Genomic DNA, 21171 nt, shown 5'->3' on the forward strand with positions numbered 1-21171 from the left:
TCTAGTTCTATTTGCCATCTGAGTCTTGGTGTTTAGAATCTACACGACTCTAGTTGGTCACACACTATAGGTACCCCCTAAATCGTATGACTATCTGACTAGGAGGTGTAATTTGATTCATGTGAACTAACGTTTGCATGCATAGCACTATGCCACCTTGACCAAGGTTTTATAAGTTGCAAGCATGTTTTACTTGTTGTTAGTGTTCACCACCCTACTCAACTTGGTTATGATTACAAAAGCTTTGAATGACTCACTGATTAACTAATCAACTTGACAAGCCAACTGCTTTCTGTCTGCTTACAATAATGGTCTTTAACAACCCTCTAGGAGATGTTCACAACAACCCATTATGGATTCTGTTATTATGGTTATTCTGGTTAATTGGAAGGTATACCTTTCAGCTGAACATGGATTTCCTACCTCCCTCCCCTTCAAAGGCTTATACTTGTAAGCATAGACAACTGATGAATCATGTCTCTTAGTCCATCAAATTACTATTCATGTGTACAGTCAATGCTATAGATGCATTGCATGTGTGCATGTAAATGTGAATCTCTGCATCTACATGCATACATGCAAGTATGGATATCTTTCACATAAACTATTCACTTCCATTCTTTCTTTCAGATTAAGTGACTATAAATGAGATTCACAAAGGTAATTCCTATAGGCATAGGACACATAAATTTAACCTCTCGATTGGATAAAAAAAACAGATTGATAATTCAATTTCATACCTGTTGTGACGTTTTCACACATCACCCCATTGCAAATGAGGACCCCCTACTTTTTAGGCCCTCCCGGTCTTTTGGCTTTTGTTTTTGGGGTCTTTTCGTAGCAGTCTCTCTAGTCTCACTGCTTTGCAGGTGTTTGGGGGATTGAATTGATTAAGTCTGCTTTTTGTTTGAGTGGATTTGATGAAGTCTAGGGCCTGTTTTGTCAATTTTAGGGTTTCTGCCTTTAGTCCTAGATTTTAGGGGTTTTTGTTAGGGTTTTGGAAAAACTAAACATATCACTGGAATCAAGACCCCTCAAGGAACCTCCCAGTAAAATTTGAGTGAAAATGGAGCAGCTTTCTATTTTTAGAAAGTTCCTATTTTTTTTAGGGATTTTACTGAGTCCCGGAATTTCGTCATTTTGCAAAAATCAAACTTACTATTTTTAGTAATTTTTATTTTTAGTAAGTTTCTATTTATAGTAAGTCATTCTTGTGTCCTGTTTTGGGGTATAACGTTGGCGTTCTGGAAGTTTCTATTTTTGGAAAGTTTATTTCTAACAGGACCCTTCAAGCAAGCATTGAAGATCAAGCATTTGCAACTACTTCTAAATCCAGAAGGTTTGAAAAGTAGATAGAATCTGTAAAAATGGCTAAGTGTTGGCATCAAGTCCTAAAGTGGAAAGCTCAAAGAATCATCCAAGTCTGGAAAGCAACGTGAAAATCCTTCAGCAAATCAATTTAACATCCAAGTGAAGGAGTCTGGCATCAAGGAAGGAAGAAATGATGAATTTCCTTCCCTTAGGCAATCCAACGCCCAACTAAGGATGAAGGCGCCAAAATGCTCACACCATGGAATTCAAGGAAAATTGTGAATTCTTCCTTCATGAAGAATTAGCGCCCAAGAAGAAGTCATGGCGCCAAACTAAGGGCCTCAAGGAAAATGAACAAGGCATGAAATTCCACAATCAAGTCAAAATTCCACCCTAAGATAGGAAAGGGCGCCAAAGTGTCCATGCCATGGAGAAAACCAAAATTATGAATTCCACGCCTTAGTCAAAAATCCGCCCATGCATAGGAAAGGGCGCCAAAACAAGGGAGTCAAGGAAGAACTCCAAAGTGTGAAATTCCTCCTCCAGTACAAAATTCTGCCCTAGGAGTTGGAAGGGCACCAAAGTCAAGAGGTCATGGAGAACGTGGAAAATCAAGATTTCCTTGCCTTAGTAAAAATAGTGCCCAAGGAGTACACAGGGTGCCAAATAGGAGCCATGGAATTCATGGAAAATAGTGAATTCCTCCCTCATAAAGAAATTGCGCCCATGCCAGGTGAATGGCGCCAAACAAGGGTGTCCATGGAAAGCATCAAAAAAGTAAAATCCTTGTCTTAAGGAGATTTGCGCCTAGGCAGGATGGAAGAGCGCTAGGGCAGAGAAGTCATGGAGAAGCCAAATAATGATGAATTCCTCCTTCATGAAGAAATATCGCCTAAAGATGATGAAGGGCACCAAAGTGGGGGTTGCAGGGAAAATGAACACTTGATAAAATTCCTCCTCCAATTGAAGAATGCGCCCTGGCCAAGGAAAAGATGACGAAACGACTGCCAAAGAAAATCAAAGGAATGAAGAAATTCCATGGCAGAATGAATTCCACGCCTAAGTTGGAAAACTCAAAAAATTGTCTAAGGCATGAAAATCCAGGGGTCAAGGAGGAATGAAAAGCAAAAATTCCCTTGGGAAAAAATTCTGAAATTTCCATTTCTAGATACCAAATCTCGTCTAAATTTCAAAATTTTTGCAGATTTGGATTTGTAGGAGAATTTTCTTTCTCCTTGACCAAAACCCTAATTTTGTGGAAGATCCCTAAAAAATAGGAGATGGTGGAAAATCATCAAAAATCTCCTCCAGAGCAAGGAAAGTTTGAAATAACTTCAAAAAAATTCTTCATGGATCAAATTCTTCTCTCCTGAATTTTTCTCTCTCCAGGGGTTTCTCGCCAAGTGGCAGTTGGGTCAACACATGTTGAGTCAATGGAGCATCTTTTTGCATGCAGCCGTTGCATGAAGGCATAGTGGCACATTCATTGTTGGAATATTTGACCATGGTGACGGCTAATTCATTGCATGGTAGTCGTCGTGCTTAATACAGTGGTGGAGCATCTTTCGCATGTAACTATCGTATTCAGGAGATGATGGAGCATTTATTACACATTGGGCGAATTTGAAGGAAGTGGTGCATTTAATGCACAATGGATGCCATTTTGGGCACGCAAAATTAATTGTATATGGGCATGATGGGTTATTAATGGCCGATTCCCACCTTGTTGCATCTTGAGTGGGGAATCTTTAGGGTTTGCATGCAGTCAATGCCAGGAGCCTATATAAAGGGGTGACCCCCCTCATTTGTAAAGGGGGAGAGATTATTGTCTGAGATTGTTGCATCAAGATTGTTGAAGTAGCCAACTTAATACATTGTTCGATTTTGATGGTGTATTCTTGTTCTATTTTAGCAATCCGCATGGTCTTGCTCTCTTTAATTAGAATAGATTTTGCTTTATGTTGTTAGATGAATTGGATTTGATATGATTGCTTGTTGTAGAATTCGTGCTTATACTTTTGGTGTGCAGCTGATTGTTGCATACTGTGCAAAGTTAGTCCGAGCCTCTGTTATTTGTGTATGTTTAACTTTGATTATCAATAGAGATTGTTCGATTTGATGGTTTCTATTGATGATTTGAAAATCTTTTACACACCCTTTGAAGATTGCACCGCTTTCGTGTAGTTGTGCATTGCTGGCGAAGCGAAGCGTGCTTGGATTTTGCATAAGTAATCCATTCTCCGTGTTCATAGGATTAGATTAGCCTTAGCTTAGTCCTCTAAACCTTTCCTCATTTACTTTTCCTCATCTCTTAAATCCAAAAATCCAAAAAATAGGGCTTTCATTGCAAATCATTCACATAGAAATCCTTGAAATCACATAAGTTCGTTATCCTCTTCAGGTGAATACGTAAGGCCCCTTGGGTTAACAGCAAACCCTTCAATCAACTGAGTCACGTCCACGCATAGAAGGAACCTTGGAGTTAGCCGTTTGAACTTTTCGTGCAATCTTAGCATACGGACTAATTTTGTTCAAGAGAGAGTAAGGTGACCGTTGGTAACTTTATTCTGTGTTCGACATAGTCATAAAAAACAAGTCAACAATACCCTTATATGCAAGGTTCTATTCTGCACGTTAATCCTTCACTACTGGTATTAACTTGCAAGCAATTAATGTATCATTATTCCTGGATCAGCATTTAAAGCTACATCTCACTTTATGCATGTTCATAGTCTATTGACAGTTCTAGTATTGGCATCTACAATTTTATGCCATCGAGAGACAGATAGCTTCTCTGTTTCAGATTATGTATCTAAGTAATTATAATAGTTACTGTTCTGGAACAGCATATTACCACTGACTATGAATGATTAAGCTTTTTGAGCGTTATTATTTATAATGGACTGAATCAATGCATTTGATTTGAATCTTCATGCTTATTAAGACAAACAACTATCTTATATTTCAGGTTTCTGAAAAAGAATGCATTAAGAATGATTATACAATTGAAAGGCTATGCTCTTGCCTAGAATGGGCGCAATAAGTTGTATTGTAGCGCTTTGAGCTCCTCTGAGCTTTTCCCTTTGATTGTTTCCAAATATCTTTTATTATTTCCTTTCTTCCGGGACTGCAACATTTAATCTAGCCTGCCATGTCTCCCCAATTTGAAAGTTTTTATTTGATATTTCTTCCAGAGAAACACACAAGCTCTCTGTTCCCTCTGCCCTGTTCTCACCCATAATTTTTGTGATGCAAATTTAATTTGTTCTTGACGATAACTGCCAAAATGCATAAGATGGAGGTAATGCTTCCCTTCTCTTCATAGGTTCAAAGGTTTATTAATGTTCCAATATGGTAGCTTGGCTTTTGAGACTGTTGCTTAATCATTCATTTGAATTCTTGAATTTGATGACTATTATTATTGTTAATGCATATATAAGTATATATGCATGTACGTGGGCCGTATTCTCTATACATATATGATATATGCATTGGTGATATTATCTCACAAATATATATATATATCAAGTTGAGTTCATCCATCATAATAATAGAATTATAGGTCTGATTCTTATTATAAATTATCATAGATGATAAAATTAAAAGACCACGAACTGCTTGCCTGATGAATGAAATTTTCTAAGTGTAACTGAGGAAATTTGTATGGGTGTTCTTTAATGACATATTGATTTATAATAAGACATGGGATGGATGCATCTAACACCTAGACATAGTGTTGGCTTTTTTGTTGCAACACACCTTCCTTTACCAAGAAAAGAAAAGAATAGTTTGGGATGTAGAAATTTTTGTTGTCGGACACATAATCAAGAGTCTAGGTGTAGAAATGGATTGAACCAAAGTTCAGGTCATCTAGGAATGGCCTACTCCAAGGAAATTGATACAATTGTGAGGACTTTTGGGCCTTTATAGCTACTAACTGGGATTCATTAGGGGATTGCCATAGCTAGCATCACATTTATGAAGTTGACCAAGAAAGGTGCCTTCCATGGGTACACAATTGCACAGGTGGTAGTTTAATTTAAAGAAGGTAATGTGCATTGGTTCATTTTTACAGTAATTGATTTTTCATTATCTTTTGTGGTGGAATGTGATTCTTTAGGGGAAGTTCTAGGGGTTATTCTTATGCAAAAAGGACAATGCATATCATTTGAGAGTAAAAAACTGAGAGTGTAATTTCTCTATGTATGGTAAAAATGCTTGCCATCATGTATGCACTAGCTAAATTTAGACAATATCTAGTTCGTGGATGATTTGTAGTTCATATGGATCACAATAGCTTGAGATGTTTTTGTGCAACATGACCTCAATGATATGCATAAAAAATGGGTGAGCCAATTGCAGACCTATGATTCTGACATTGAGTATGTCAAGATAAAGAACAATAGGGTTGCAGATGCACTCTCCATGAGACTTGAACTATAAATTATTTCTTTAGTAGAATTTGACAACCACATGAGGGCTTCCACTTGACTGTAAGAGCTCCAATATTTGTTCTAGCACTCATTACAATGTCAAAAACAACCTTGCCTTTGGCAAGCTGCTCAAATATTGTCACATGTCGCCAAAGCAGGGGAAACTGACATAATTTTAAAGCCCTAGCTATACTTTACCTACAGAGCTAGAATTCATAGTGATTGTAGACTATACCCTTACCTACACATTTTGAAACAAACGGATATTGGGGAAAACTATATGATAACCCTAGGCTATCATTACTTGTTAGAAATTGAACAAGAGATTAAAAATTAATAATAAACTTTTTTTTTGCAAAGCTCTTGTGGAACTTGAAAAATTAAGTAAAAGAAACTTGCAAAAACTGTTTGTTTTACCAGGGTCAATAGCTGGCCCAAGTTTGCCCAGGATATTGGGTGTACCTAGCTTCATAGGATATAAGTTATAACAATACAGCCAATTCATTGATGGAATTTGGTGACATATTAATCTATCATTTATATTGTTTAAACTTTAGACAATGGGAGGCAAATTCTAGAGCAACAATTTGGTAAAGAATTGTCCTGTTTTCTCATCGATGATAGTAACTTAAAATGTGTCCCTCTAATATATTTATGCATTTTTGCAATTTTCCAGCCAAAATCACCGAAGTCTGACATTAAAGGTGGGACCTTTACAAATATTATGGTGATTGTGAGGTGGGTTATATTAGATATTAATGATCAAGTGGGTGAATATTTGCATTAGGATATTTAAGATCTAGTTAAAGTTTGCTCCTCATGGTAACTGCGTTTCTTCAATTCCATGAACAGCATTCATAGATGTCTAGCAACCGTGTTCTAAATTTTATTATGAATGATGTTCCAGACATTTCTGGAAGTGCTGTAATATATTGTGTATATCTATCATGCTGCTGCAACTACCAAATTTTTTTGCTTCAGGCTTCTGTCTTAACCAATTCATATTCTTCAGGTTCTTCGAATGCCCGGTATTCAAATCAGGAGGCAAAGGAGGCAAATGACTTGGCCAAAGAGATTCTAGCCTTGAAGCTTTCCTCAATGCAAAATCCTGTGTATGTATTTCTTTACTCATTAATAATATTGAACTTCACCTTAAACATTCTTTTGAATAGCCACTGAATTTGACCTACAAAACTTTCTTGTATATAGTTTATAGGGAACATAAAATATTTTGTCTGAAACATTCTTTCCTTGTAAAACTAAATATCCAATGCTATATATTCAATTTCAGATCCTAAAAGAAAGCATACAACTGGTCTTGCACTGAAATGATCTCCTGCAATTTCTTAAAAAAAGAATGTTGAATGATACTTTCTTGAATATTCATGACATTATATAACAGATTTGCCAAACAGTATGGTCTTTGAAATGAATAAAGCTTCAAGATTTATCAATTAAGTTGTCTTTAGTTTCTAACAGGGGTTACCCACACTCTTTCTGAAAATTCTCTATAATGACCAAGCATCTTGTTCACGAGCTTCCTGTTTTTCTAAATTGAATACAAGCCATCAGATTACATATTTCTATTTCTTTATTTACTAAGTAATGGAAAAGGCAACTGAATGTTTTGGTAATTACAAATTATGGCTATATGACTGTTGACATACCGTGGTATCTTGATTGGAGTGTGGGCTTGAATGATGTGTTGCTCAGGAGGGATTGTGAACAATGATTTATCCCCGAGAACACTAGTTCAATTTCAAATGCCAAGTAAATTGAACTGTTTTCCTTTAAGCAAAGAAAGTTTGTTTCACAAAGATGCTGTGTCATTATAGGGAAATTAAATTTATAGAATGCAGAATTTCATGCAACAAAATTTATGTCCTGTTCTTTAGATCAAAAAAACGTTTTTACCATTTATGCCAATGATAAAATTCCTTTAATTTCCTTTTCCAAGAGCTTTGGATGGTTACAAAAATGTTTCATAACCTTTTATTAGCTACATAATGTTCTGGGGAACATGGCTTGAAAAACATAAATACTAAATATTCTTTTCCTTCACTGAAATGGTGGACATGAGGTGAGAGGGTCGAATGCTCATGTTATGCATGTTCATTTTTATGTTTTGTGCTGGACATCTGTCTTGATGGTGAGATGGATAAGGATGGCTTTGAGAGTGGACTTTCTTAGCTCAAAAGATCAGCAATCTGTAAGAATTAAGCCGAGGTTGTTAGTGACTGTGAGATTGTTGAAGAGATTATGGAATTTTCTTGCTTCTGGTCTAATTAAATATTAGACCAAGGTGCAGATATCCTGCTAACCAATATTAGCTTATTTGGCTTAAAGGTCCAATATTGTTCTTTACAACAGATGTAAATTTTGCAGTTCACTGTTCATCAAATGGAAAGACAAAAAAGACTTTTGATACACTTCAGACTGGTACCTTCCATTAACACTAAGTAGATATGTATAAGATGACCAAAGAACAAAAAAGATCAAATGTGCATAGAAATGAATCATTAAAGTGAGCAAGCAACGAATCAACTCTTTAACTTCTTGATTAAAAATGGAGAGAACATTCACAGAGGTGCAACCAAGGAATCCCTATGAAAGATTAGTGAAATTTAAGATTGCCAATAGAAATGAAAATAAATGAAGAATTGAGAGGAATGGATGTGCAGCTATTTGAACCCTAGTAGCTTTCTATTTACATGACATTGACATGGACATGGTGTGGCACAAGTGTAAATGGAATTCAGTTATCTGGGTTTGAAAAGGGTTAAACTCGGCAAAATCTTAGGTAGTTATAAAATGAATATTATATTTGTAAAAATAAAATTTTGATTTTGTTATTTCATGTCAAATAGAGTGCATGCAGATTAGAAATGAATATATCACAAAAAAAAAACCCAATTATAAAGAAAACAAATAGGATTTAAAAAACAATTATTGTAGTTTTACCTAAGAGGGTTTATGTAAAAAATATATGATTGGCCCTAAAATAGTAGAGAAGTGTTATCATCATGGAAAACAACCTACTATCTTAGGGGCAACCCAATTTTTTTTACTAAACCCTCATTAGGATATAATGAAAAAACAAACCCTAATGAATGTTTAATATTTTAACTCAAAAATTAAACTATGCAAAGTCAAAGTTAAAAAGTTAGAATACCCTAGCCTTAACCCTTAACTATAAACCTCGAGTCTTCACATGATTTTATTTTTCTTCTCCCAAGTGTAAAAATGAGGCAAGAAAGGGAGATTTCATGTCATATAGAGTGCATAAAGACTAGAAATAAATATATCACAAAAAAAATCCAATTATAAAGAAAACAAATAGGATTTTAAAAAACAATTATTGTACTTTTACCTAAGAGGGTTTATGCAAAAAATATATGTTTGGCCCTAAATTAGTAGAGAAGTGTTATCATCATGGAACACAACCTACTATCTTAGGGGCAACCCAAGTTTTTATACTAAACCCTCATCAAGATATAATGAAAAAAACTCTAATGAATGTTTAATATTTTAACTCAAAAATTAAACTATTAAAAGTTAAAGTTAAAAAGTTAGAATACCCTAGCCTTGACCCTACACTAAAAACCTCAAGTCTTCACATGCCTTTATTTTTCTTCTCCCAAGTGTAAAAATGAGGCAAGAAAAGGGAGGCCATTGCAATAAATGCAATGAGCAGTTTTCTCAATTGTAACGACCCTTGCCTCATTCTTGAAGGCTTTTTCCAGTGGGCCTCATTTATGGGAAAGAAAGGGGGCCAGCCAGTTGTGTTAATCCAATAGGAGGTTTTTGCGACTCTATCTTGGAAAGAGGATGTACTTTTTTCTTTGATTTATTAATTATCATGTTAGTGCCCTCTTGTTCTTTGGTATATCCCATTATTTGTTGCTTTGACAACTCTTTTTTATTCGACTTTGGACAAGTTTTTCCTATGCTGAGAATAGTGCATAGGTGATCTTTCACTTGACTATTCAAGCTCTTATACTTAGGAGTTGTTCAATCATGGCTGTTTGTTGCCAAAGCCATGACACTTTGTCAAATTTAAACTATCTTTCTACATGTGTGATAACTGAATTAGAACTACCAGCCATTTAGTTACCGGGTTCGCCCTTGGATCCCCCTGGTACCGTTCTTGGTTCAAACGGGTTCCTGGTTCGGGTCCGGTTCGGACTGGGTTCGAAAAACCCAAAGGTGGTTCGTCCCTGATCGAACCCAGTCGAACTCGGGTCGAACCCAGTCGAACCCAGGTCGAACCCAGTCGAACCCAGGCGGACCCAGGTCGAACCCAAGTGGCTGGGCGGCCCAAAAAAGCAAATTATATGCAAAATTTAATTTTTTTTTGAATTCCGCCTACTAAAAAGCGAAACTTATATCCTAAAAGTGTCTTCTAAAACATTATATTCACTCATTTCACCTCATTTGTGTTGCAAACATATGTTTCATGAGAGCAGGTTGAAGAAAGGGTGAACAAAATTTGGCTTCCAAGATCAAAGAGGAGTTGAAGATTGATGTTTGTTTTGTTGTTTATATGATGCTATTTGACTTGCAAATTTTTAATTCATGCTTATAGGCTTCAGAAATATCAATATATATATATATATATATAAAGAATTTACATGTTTTTGTACTAACGAACTCAAACGAACCCAAACCCCTTTTCAAAATTTTGCCGTTCCGGCGTACCGGGTTCTTTGAACCCGAACCGGTGCCCGAACCCGAACCGGTAACTTAGCAAAAGTACAATACTATCACTTAACTAAAAAAAATCTGCATGATAACCCCTATATTATGTACAAATGATTAAAAGGTTAAAAAATATTAAAAAAAGCACTTTAAAGAAATTATAAAATTCACTCACCTTTGATAGATAAATCTTCCTTTCATAGCTCTTTCCGTCCTATTGGTGTAGGTATCTCTCATCCATAATCTTCACATTTGAAGAAAAGTGTAGCAACCTTCAAAAACCAACAATGGAATGATAGTTTGGAGGGAAAAAAGTTGTTTTACCCACTTGTTGTTTGTGAAATAAAGTAAAAGAAGTTAAGAGCCCCCACTGTAGGGCGAAATTAGGTATTTAAGCACTTTTTTGTTTTTAAAAATGTTAGCTTTTTTCATGCCTTTTCTTTTGGGTGGCCCATGGTCTACTTGGGTTTAGGTAGTGGGGCAGCAGGGGTTTGATGAGCCCTGCAACATAGGTTGTGAAGGATCCACAAAAACCTAGAGTAGACCTTGGGCAAACCTCAAGTTGTCTTGGCCTTGTATTGGATCCATATGGGTAATGAGGTAGGGGGTGGGGGGGTAGGGGTGGGGGGTTCTATTGAACCTTGCAACATAGGTATAACTCTATGGTTACGTGAGCTTTAGCTGGAGTAGAATTAGGATGAGTGACTACTTGGAATGTCTTAGTGCTTTACCCTTGTGAGCATCACCTAGATGCAATGAGTGCTAAGTGGATCATTCATGCTCATTCGAGATGGGTTTTTTAAAATTTGGAGCGATTGATTCTTGAAAAGTTGCAAGCGAATCTTGTTCATAATTTTGGAGGGCTTCATTACCAATTTTTAAAATTTATTTGTATTTGTTTCATCATCAATCCATGCTAGATCTTGAGTGCGACCCGTGGAAGATGTCGCCATAGTCAATTTTATTGTTGTTAAGGGTTTGGTTAAACATTTTGTGTAATGTCCCCACTTTTGTGTTCTTTAGCATTGCAATTGGCTCTGACCTTGTCAATGTGTGTCAGTCTTGTTTGAGGTGTTATTTGATGTTGCCAGTGAGCTTAGTTAGTCTTGAGGTCACTTATACCACTTTTCAAAATGAATTCCAACTTCTGGTATGTTCTCTAAGATTCTTGGAGAAGTGTCTATTTGTAGTAAGTCATTGTCAGATTCTCATTATTCATCATTGGTATCACTCTAGTGTAGTCATTTCGATTTCAATGCTATTCAATAGTTTCCACAACTTGGGTGTATTAGTGGCTATAATTTAATTATTTAACTAAGGTTGCTTAATTTAATCAAAATAATTTAAAAAGCACCTTATTGTTAGAGGTCGTTGAAAAGAAGATGAAAAGTTTAAGATTATGGACACATAAAACATGGACCTCGCGAATAAAAAATTATCATTATCCTAATAGAAGGGTCTTTTGGAGCTAAAATGGTGTTTTAAAAAAAAGTGTGAATTTTTAATTGTGCTCTCTGGAAAGTTTGGCGGGAAAAGTATATAAGGCAATTTATGGAGCTCATTTGTATTATGCGGATTATTTTATTTCTTTTGGTGAAGCCCTTCTGGTTCTATGGGATTGAACTTGGTTCATTTCACCCTTCTGGAGGACGGAAACCCTCTCGAAGAAGATTAATCACTGTGGTGAAAAATCCTCCTTGGCTAATTCGATGTGATTCATTCAAAGTCACAGACTAGACATGAAAGATTTGTTGGTAGATTTACTTCAGAATCTATGCTTGCGCTGAATGCTGAAGGTTTGGATTAATTAAAAACTTCATTCAGAGATTGCTTGTGTGCTGAATGTTGCTGGTTAGACAGTTTGATGGTAAAATTTCCTTGCCATAGCTGAAACAAATACAATGAGATTTGTGCCAAATATTATATTTGCTAGTGCAGATTGGAAGAAGATTCAGAAGTGTGTTTAGATTGTTGATTTGTGCTTGATTGGAAATGGGAGCCATAAGGTAAATGATAAACTTAAGTTTGTTTGAATGCTGAAGCAAATTGCACTTCTAAGTAGAGTCATGTTTTGACTAAAGGAAGATCGATAGCTTGTTTGAATGCTTTGTTGTTGAAAGGTATGAAGCTGGTGGTATACGAGACTCACATGGGGGTCAAGAGCAGATTGGATTTGCAACATTGAGATTGCTGAGGATAAAAAAGGTGGAACACGGCTGTAAGGGTGTCTTTTGGGTGTTACGCAGCACTATAAATGCCAAGTACTTAATGTTGGAAAAAGAGCTGAAGCCACAGCAGTAAGCTTTACTGTTAGGGGCAGTTTTCAAACAGTTTGGTGTGGACCTCAGGTAGATTTTCTGAGTATAATTAGCTACAGGTTGAACTTTGGCATGCTACAACTGAGTTTTTTGTATGACAGCAGTCACTGTTGTAGAAGTTACGTCATTTTGAAGCAATATTTTGATATACAACTGTAGTCTCTCTATTATACATCCAATGAGGACTTCCAAGTTAGATTGATTTGCTCTCTATATTGTAACCTCATTCTTATGACAGCAGAGCAAATTGTTGTTGAATATTTATGCATGCAAAGTTTTTTTTGAAATGTATGATATTTTTATGCATTGTGGATTTACTTGTTGAACCAATATTCTCACAAATTGCACTTTGAATGATCCCATACCAAAAACACATTGAGAATACATTGAACTCCAATCAAACTCAAAGTGTTAGACAAAATGCTTGCACAGTAGGAAGCAGAAGTATTTGTGGGTTTTGGAAAATAAATTCTAGGGTGGCCATTACATTTTGCATGATATTTTCCCTTATTTGCTGCTGAAACTACTGTGCCAGCCATAAAAGGAGGCTTGTTTGCTGATCATAATTGCCACTGTTTAAGGCTGACTGCCCCAATTTAGGGCTTGCACCATCCTCGTCGGGAGTTCCAGGGCGATTTTGAGCAACATTTGTTGTTGCAATTAACATTTTCAGTCATGTATTTTGATTGCCATCTTTGGGGAGGTCAAATTAGCAAACATTATTTGCTGTTCCAATTGTTTACAGCCTTAAAAATCATCTTTTGCAGGTCATCTGTTGCCCTATACCAGCGAGTCACCTTGTCATATTGGGTAATCTACTTTGTGGGAGGACTATTACTGCAGTTAACAACTTTATTTCAGTCATACCTAGCCACTATTCTTGCTGTTCACAGGGTTCATTTGGTGTGTGGTAGCTGTACTACTATCATTTTCAGCCAAGCAAATTAGATATAGACTTGGATTAACAATGCTTATTGCGAGTCTAGAAATAATACCAGCGAGTCACCTTGTCATATTGGGTAATCTACTTTGTGGGAGGACTATTACTGCAGTTAACAACTTTATTTCAGTCATACCTAGCCACTATTCTTGCTGTTCACAGGGTTCATTTGGTGTGTGGTAGCTGTACTACTATCATTTTCAGCCAAGCAAATTAGATATAGACTTGGATTAACAATGCTTATTGCGAGTCTAGAAATAATTGTTGTAAGTTTGAAATTGTGTTTCTAGTTTGCATATCAGTCAATATAAATGTTCTAGCTATTGCAAATTAAATATAATCAGGTTTTCAAGTGGAATTTGGTTTAGATTTAGGTGAATTTGATACCCCGGGGTTTTATAATTGTTGATTATTAGCATTGTGAGGGTTCAATATATTTATTTCCAGCCATGCCAGCATTTCTACTTGATATACTTGAGCATAAATATATTAGTCTCTTTGTTTTTTGGAAAAAGGCAGAGTAACCCGGGGACGCATTTCACCCTGTTTTGGCCATGTTTTGGAAAAGGGGACATTTGGGGGATGGAGGGATGGTGGGAAACATCCCTAAGCCGTCCCCAGAATTTCATTTTCTGCCAGAAATGTCTTAGGTGCTTGTAAATGCTTGGCATGTCCACGGGGGATGGCCAATCGTCCTCAGGTTGGCCGGGGACGTCCCCGGACATACCACGTTTTGAAAAAAAACAACATAAAGCTGAAAAAAAACATTTCTTTTCCTTTGATGAAAGAAGATGGAGGGATAAGGGATGTAGGAAGGTAGAGGAAGTGGAGATGGAAGTGGTAGTGGGGGTAAAGGTAAAGGTAGGAAGGGGGAGTGGAGAGGTAGATGGTGGATAGGAAGGTAGGTGGGTAAAGGATATGGGGTGAAATGGAAGGAAGTGAGGGGAAGTGGAAATGGTGGGAGATGGAAGGGAAGAAAAGAAGGAAGGTAGGTGAGGGAAGGGTAAATGGAAAGAAATAGGAGGAGGTGGAAGTTAAGGGAGATGGAAATGAAAGGGGAGGTGGAGGATAGGAGAATGTGGTGAAGGTGAGGATGGGGTAGGAAGTGGAAGGAGAGGGTGAAGATGGAAGGGCTATGGGATGAAGGAGTAAGATGGATAGATGGAAGGGAATAGAAAGGTGAAATGGTGAGGAATGGAAATGGGAGTGATCGAGCTTGGGCACTGTTAATGTGTTTTTCATGCACATGCGAACATAGAATAAAATACCAAGGTAACTTATCCTCTCTTGAACAAAGTTTCCCCGAATGTTGAAGATTTCGCCGAAGGATCAATTGAGGCAACTCCAAGGTTCTTGTATGTAGGCTCTCTACTTGTGGATAAGCTCTTGCGGTATGATGTGATTTGCTGGGATCACAAGGGGACTTACATTTGATGACCTGAGCGTCTGATTTGCTGGAATCACAAGTCCTATCTACTAACTGGGAGATAAAGAAATATCAAAAGATGCAGGGTTTGGAGAATCTAATCTAAGACCTAGAATGCAAGAAGATGGATGAACGACTAGGTGGAGTCATATTGGGTTGGGTCTCACCATCAGATTGAACAATCCGACACCAACTCAGTGCGATCTTCTAAGGGATGCTTCAAATATGTTCAAATTGTACACCATCAGACATTGGTCATCATTCAAGATAATGCATGAGCAATGGACGTGTAACGACTCGAGGTTAAGCTCGTTCTATGCCAGTTGACCACGCAAGGCGCACTTACAGTCAGCAAGAGGCTAGTGGTTTGGACTAGGCGGATTCCACGAAAGTACATTCAATAATTTTCTCCATTCAATCTAATTATTTACCATCTCATACGAAGATTCAACAAGAGACCATGCAATTGTAAAGAAACGACACATTTCACCATGAATTCAATGAAAATGGAGTTTATTTACAATCAAGGGCAACAATTTCTTGCCTTGTCCTCCTAATCTACTCTAATTGGTAATTTATTCACTATTCTAGCTACTAACTCCTAACTCTTATCTATTCTCTGACTATTAACCTTTACAAATGAAGAGCCGGGGCTTTATATAGAGAGCCCTTTACAAATTGATGGTTCTGATTGACTTAGAATTAATGGCTAGGATTACAGGATAGAAACCTGTTGACGTGTTTTTTATGACTGCGTCTAACACAGAATAAAGTTGCCTAACGGTCACTTCACTCTCTCTTGATCAAAGTACGATTGCATGCTAAGATTGCAAGAAGTTCAAACAATCGACTCCAAGGTTCCTTCAATGCGTGGACGTGACTCAGTTGGCTGATGTGATTGCTGGTAATCCAAGGGGCCTTACGTGTGCAGCGTTCTTTCACTTCTTTGCTGTGGCTGGAACTCCATCATCGGATATGGCAATTCTGCGATGCTATTGCTTCGAATGGACTAAAATGAACTGAAAGAAAAGGGAAAGGGTTAAGAAGGATCTAAATCTACTCCTAAGGGCAGTGATAACAATGAATAGTGCTCTGGTGGACAAATTTCAAATAAACCAAGCTCTGCTTCGCCAAGATAAACTACAACTCCGCAAGAACCGGTGCAATCTTCTGAGGATATTGAAGGATTTTCAAATCGAGAAAGTGCATTTGAATACCCAAAACGGCGCAATCCAAACGACCGTCCACAACCGAACTTAGCACAAGTTTAGTGGCTTAGGCTAACTTTACACTGCAACTTACAATTAGCAAGATACAAAAAGTATGAACCATGGAAATTCATCAGACACCATTACATTCTCCATTGAAATCAAAGCACTTTACTACTTCTAATCTAAGTGAGGAAGGTGAAACCATGCAAGTTTTGAAAAAATAACTCAAGTGGACACCATCAGAGAACAATGTTTCACTATTATTTTCTCAAAAACTTATCGCAACAATTTCATACAAAGCTCCCTCCTTTTGCAAATGAGGGGGGTCACCCCTTTATATAGGCTTCAAGCCCTGGCTACATGCAAACCCTAATTAGGGTTTTCCCTAAAAGATTCTCCACTCAAGATGCAACAAGGTGGGAATCTCCAATTAATAACCTATCATGCCCATATACAATTAATTCAAAAGTACCCAAAATAGCATCCACTGCGCATTAAATGCACCACCTCCTTCAAATTCGCCCAACATGCGTTGAACATTCATCCATGCAAAAATCACCCCATTATGCCATAAATGCTCCATCATTTCCACATGCGGCGGCTGCATGCAAAAGGAATCTGCCATAAATTCAACATGCAATGACCGGGTTGCCATTTGGTCAAATATTCCGGCAATGAATGCGCCACCATACTGCCATGCGTTCAATAGATCCTCGCCATGCAAATGGACTCTGTTGTCGTATATCCGCTCGTGCACATCTGGAATTGTTGGAGAGGGAAAATTCGATTCAGGAAGAATTTTCTTGAAGTCTCCTCAACTTTCCTTGCTTGAAGAAGGTTTTTCATCAATTCTGCACATTTCCTATATTTTAGGAAAATTTCCAAATTAGGGTTCCACGGTCCAGGAGAGAGAAAATTCTCCTACGAATCCAAATCTGTAAAACTTTTGAAATTTGGATGTGATTTGATGCCCGAGAATGGATTTTTCAAATTTTTCCCTGGAGGGGAAATTTCTTGTTCAGTTCATCCTTGATTCCTTCCTTGCCTTAGAAATTTTATGTTCAATTCATCCTTGGGTGTATTTCTTCCTTGCTTGGAATTTTGTCCCAAAGGAAGGAATTTCCAATACTTAGCCAAATTTTCCAAATTTTCATCTTTCCTGGAATTCTGTCCTGAAGGAAGGAATTTCCAACACTTAGCGAAATTTTCATCTTTCCTGGAATTCTGTCCTGAAGGAAGGAATTTCCAACACTAAGCCAAATTTTCACATTTCCAAGAATTCCGTCGTGAAGGAAGGAATTTCCAACACTTAGCCAAATTTTCACATTTCCAAGAATTCCGTCGTGAAGGAAGGAATTTCCAACACTTAGCCAAATTTTCACCTTTTTCAGGAACTCTGTCATGAAGGAAGGAATTTCCAACACTTAGTCAATTTTTCATCTTTCCTGGAATTATGTCCTGAAGGAAGGAATTTCCATTACTTTGTGAATTGTCCATATCTCCTTTTCAACATCCCTATTTTTAGGGATCCTCCAAAAATTTAGGAGTCAGTTCATTGGATGGAGAATTTTGCCACGATTCCGAATCTATGAAATTTTCTCCACTCTGTCGAGATTTGGTGTCTAAAAATAGCAAATTCAAAAATTTGCCCGAGGGGGATTTTTTTTTTCTTCTTGACTTCTTGGATTCCGTGCCTTAGGTGAAATTTCAATTTTTCTGCTTGGGTGAAATTTTGCCATGCCAAGGATTCATGAATTTTCCACTTGTGAATGCCTTCATGGATTCAACGCCCCAGACTAGACCTGGGCGCGTTTTGGCTCTGTCCATGGAGAGGCGGAATATTGCACTTGTGAATTCATCCTTGGTTTCAGTGCCCCAGACCTGACCTGGGCGCATTTTGCACATGTCCATGGAGAGGTGGAAAATTCCACTTGTGAATGTCCTCTTGATTTCAGCGCCCCAGTCTTGACTTGGGTGCATTTTGCATATGTCCATGGAGAGGTGGAAAATTCCACTTGTGAATGTCTTCTTGATTTCAGCGCCCCAGACCTGACCTGGGCGCATTTTGCATATGTCCATGGAGAGGTGGAAAATTCCACTTGTGAATGTCTTCTTGATTTCAGCGCCCCAGACCTGACCTGGGCACATTTTGCATATGTCCATGGAGAGGTGGAAAATTCCACTTGTGAATGTCTTCTTGATTTCAGTGCCCCAGACCTGACCTAGGCGCATTTTGCATATGTCCATGGAGAGGTGGAAAATTGTACTTGTGAATTCATCCTTGGTTTTGGCGCCCCAGACCTGACCTGGGTGCATTTTGGCCATGTCTATGGAGAGGCAGAATTTCCTGCTTGTGAATGACTTCCAGACTTAGAATATTTTGACCTTCCACTTCAGGGATGATTCTTCAGATTTAGCCATTTTAGACCCCTGCCTGTCTGCTTTCAACTTTCCAGATTTAGAAGTGATTGTGCATGTTGACTCTCCGTTGTCTGCTAGCCTGATCTTGCCACAAATAGACACCTGAAATAGAAACTTTCCAAAATGTCAGAGTTAAAGCCCAAGACAGGGCGCATGATGACTTACTAAAAATAGAAATTACTAAAAATAGTAAGTTTGATTTTTGGCAAAATGGCGACATTCTGGGACTCGAAAAAATCCCAAAAAAATAGGGACTTTCTAAAAATAGAAAGTTACTCCGTTTGGGCTCAAATTTTGCTGGGAGGTTCCTTGAAGGGTCCTGATTCCAGTTGTATGTTCAACTTTTTCGAAACCCTAACAGAAACCCCTAAAGTCTAGGACAGAAGGCAAGAAACCCTAAAATTCACAAAACGAGTCCCAGACTTAGCCGAATTTGCTCAAACGAAAGGCAGACTTGACCAATATGACCCCCAAACACTTGCAAAGCAGAGAGATTGACAAGACTGCTGCGAAAAGACCACAAAAATGCAAGCCAAAAAACCGGGAGGGCCTAAAAAGAAGGGGGTCCCCATTTGTAATGGGGTGATGTGTGAAAATGTCACAACAAAACCCTAATTAGGGTTTGTTATAACAAACTTCCTTAGCCAATGAGAAAATTACATTCAAGGAATGAGGACCAATAGGAAGTAGGGGTAGGTACACCGAAGTTTGTGCCGTCCCTGATAAATGAGGTACATTGAATCTGGACATGCTGAGGTGGACCAATCCGACTGGAGGAAAAGTGACTGGGATGCCACCTTGTCTAATGTTTGTATCTTGGTTGATCCTCCTTTGTCCTTGATGCGAAGAATGATGTACCTCCTTGACTTCCATGTGCTTGATGAGGCTTCCTCACTGTCAAGTGTTCTTTCTCTAGTAGCATTTCTCACCTTGAAGTGTTGGTAAGGTCATTCTTCTTTGTCATCATGTGGGTCTTTTGTGTGGTAGAATGGAGTCTTTTGAGGATAGCCTGGAACTCCTCGAATACTTGAAGTCTTCCAACGTTTTAGAAGCACCTTGAGTCCTCCTCCATGCCTTTGAAGTGTCTTTGATAATGATGGGCTTAGAATAGGTCGTCCTTGTCCTGGCCTGATTTTCTTCCATCTGCAAAACAAACCAAAAGGTGATTAAGTACACATAATAAATTCATTCTAACATAGCATTTCCTACCTTAAATCATCAACAAGAAGGCATTAGAATGAAATTTGCTCAAGATCCTCTCCAGGGACATGCCTTATAATAAAATTCGCTCAGGACCCTTTGGAAGGGTCAGGAGCGAAATTTGACAGAGTTGCTCAATCAGACCTCATTTTCAACATTACCTTACCAAGATCAAGTCATTCGCCTCCAAAATTGCCTAGGAATAGGTTTTGCTCAAGGACCTAGGCAAAATATTAGACCTCCTAGGAATTTTGCTCTGGTCTCTTTGGAGGGGTCAGGAGCAAAATTTGCATTTTAGGACAAATTCTTCACATTTTGCGACCACAACTTACTCAAATGCATGCCTAAGGATTTTTTTAATCTCAATCAATGCAAGGCTTGATGCAAAATTGGGAGCAAAATAGAGGTTTTAAGAATTTCGCTCTGGACCCTTTGGAAGGGTCAGGAGCGATTTTTATGATTAAGTCCAAATTCCATCATTTCTCTACTCCAAAATGCCTCCCAAGTCAAGCATACACTAGTCTTCTCTCCACCAAGGCCTAGGAATCCATCTCTTGATCTCAATCATGAGCAAACTAGGTGATTTTGAGAATTTCGCTCTGGACCCTTTGGAAGGGTCAGGAGCGAAATTCTTGATTTGCTTGATTTCTCTCACTTAGCTCTATCCTTCTCACTTTCTTTTACCCGGACTCTTATCTTTGGATCCCTCTCTCATGAAGGGAACACTTGTTTGACCCCTAAGAAGGCCTGAAAGGAGAAATTCACTCCAAATCATGGCCAAGGACAGGACCTATAGAGAATTTCGCTCTGGACCCTTTGGAAGGGTCAAGAGCGAAATTTGAGTTTTAGCTCAATTCCTTCACATTTGGTGGTCACAAGCTATTCAAAGTCATGCCTAGGGGTATCTTGAAGCTCAATTCACCTTGATCAACGTTTGTCTTGACACAAAATTTGAAGAGAAAAGAGATTTTGAGAATTTCGCTCTTGACCCTTTGGAAGGCTCAGGAGCGAAATTCACATTCTAGGCTTGATCTCTCATTTCTTGAACTCCAATCTCCATTGCAAAGCCAATATAAACCAATCCACCTTCAACCACACCATAGAAACCAAGGATTTGACCTCGTTTAAAGGGAAAATAGGTGTTTTCAAGAATTTCGCTCTGGACCCTTTGGAAGGGTCAGGAGCGAAATTCAAGATTTAGGACACAATTCTT

General features: G+C 38.0%; 1 protein-coding gene across 1 annotated transcript in view; it reads left to right on the forward strand.

Annotated features, from left to right (window-relative positions):
- The window catches only part of LOC131057063 (uncharacterized), a 97108-nt gene that overhangs the window by 7773 nt on the left and 68164 nt on the right, over positions 1-21171 (forward strand). Inside the window, exon 3 of the mRNA XM_057991258.2 lies at positions 6757-6856. Coding sequence (XP_057847241.2) covers positions 6757-6856 — 100 coding nt within the window. The remainder of the gene's footprint in view (positions 1-6756; positions 6857-21171) is intronic.

The sequence above is a fragment of the Cryptomeria japonica genome, chromosome 8 (genome assembly GCF_030272615.1).
Source record: "Cryptomeria japonica chromosome 8, Sugi_1.0, whole genome shotgun sequence".
NCBI classification, from domain to species: Eukaryota; Viridiplantae; Streptophyta; class Pinopsida; order Cupressales; family Cupressaceae; genus Cryptomeria; species Cryptomeria japonica.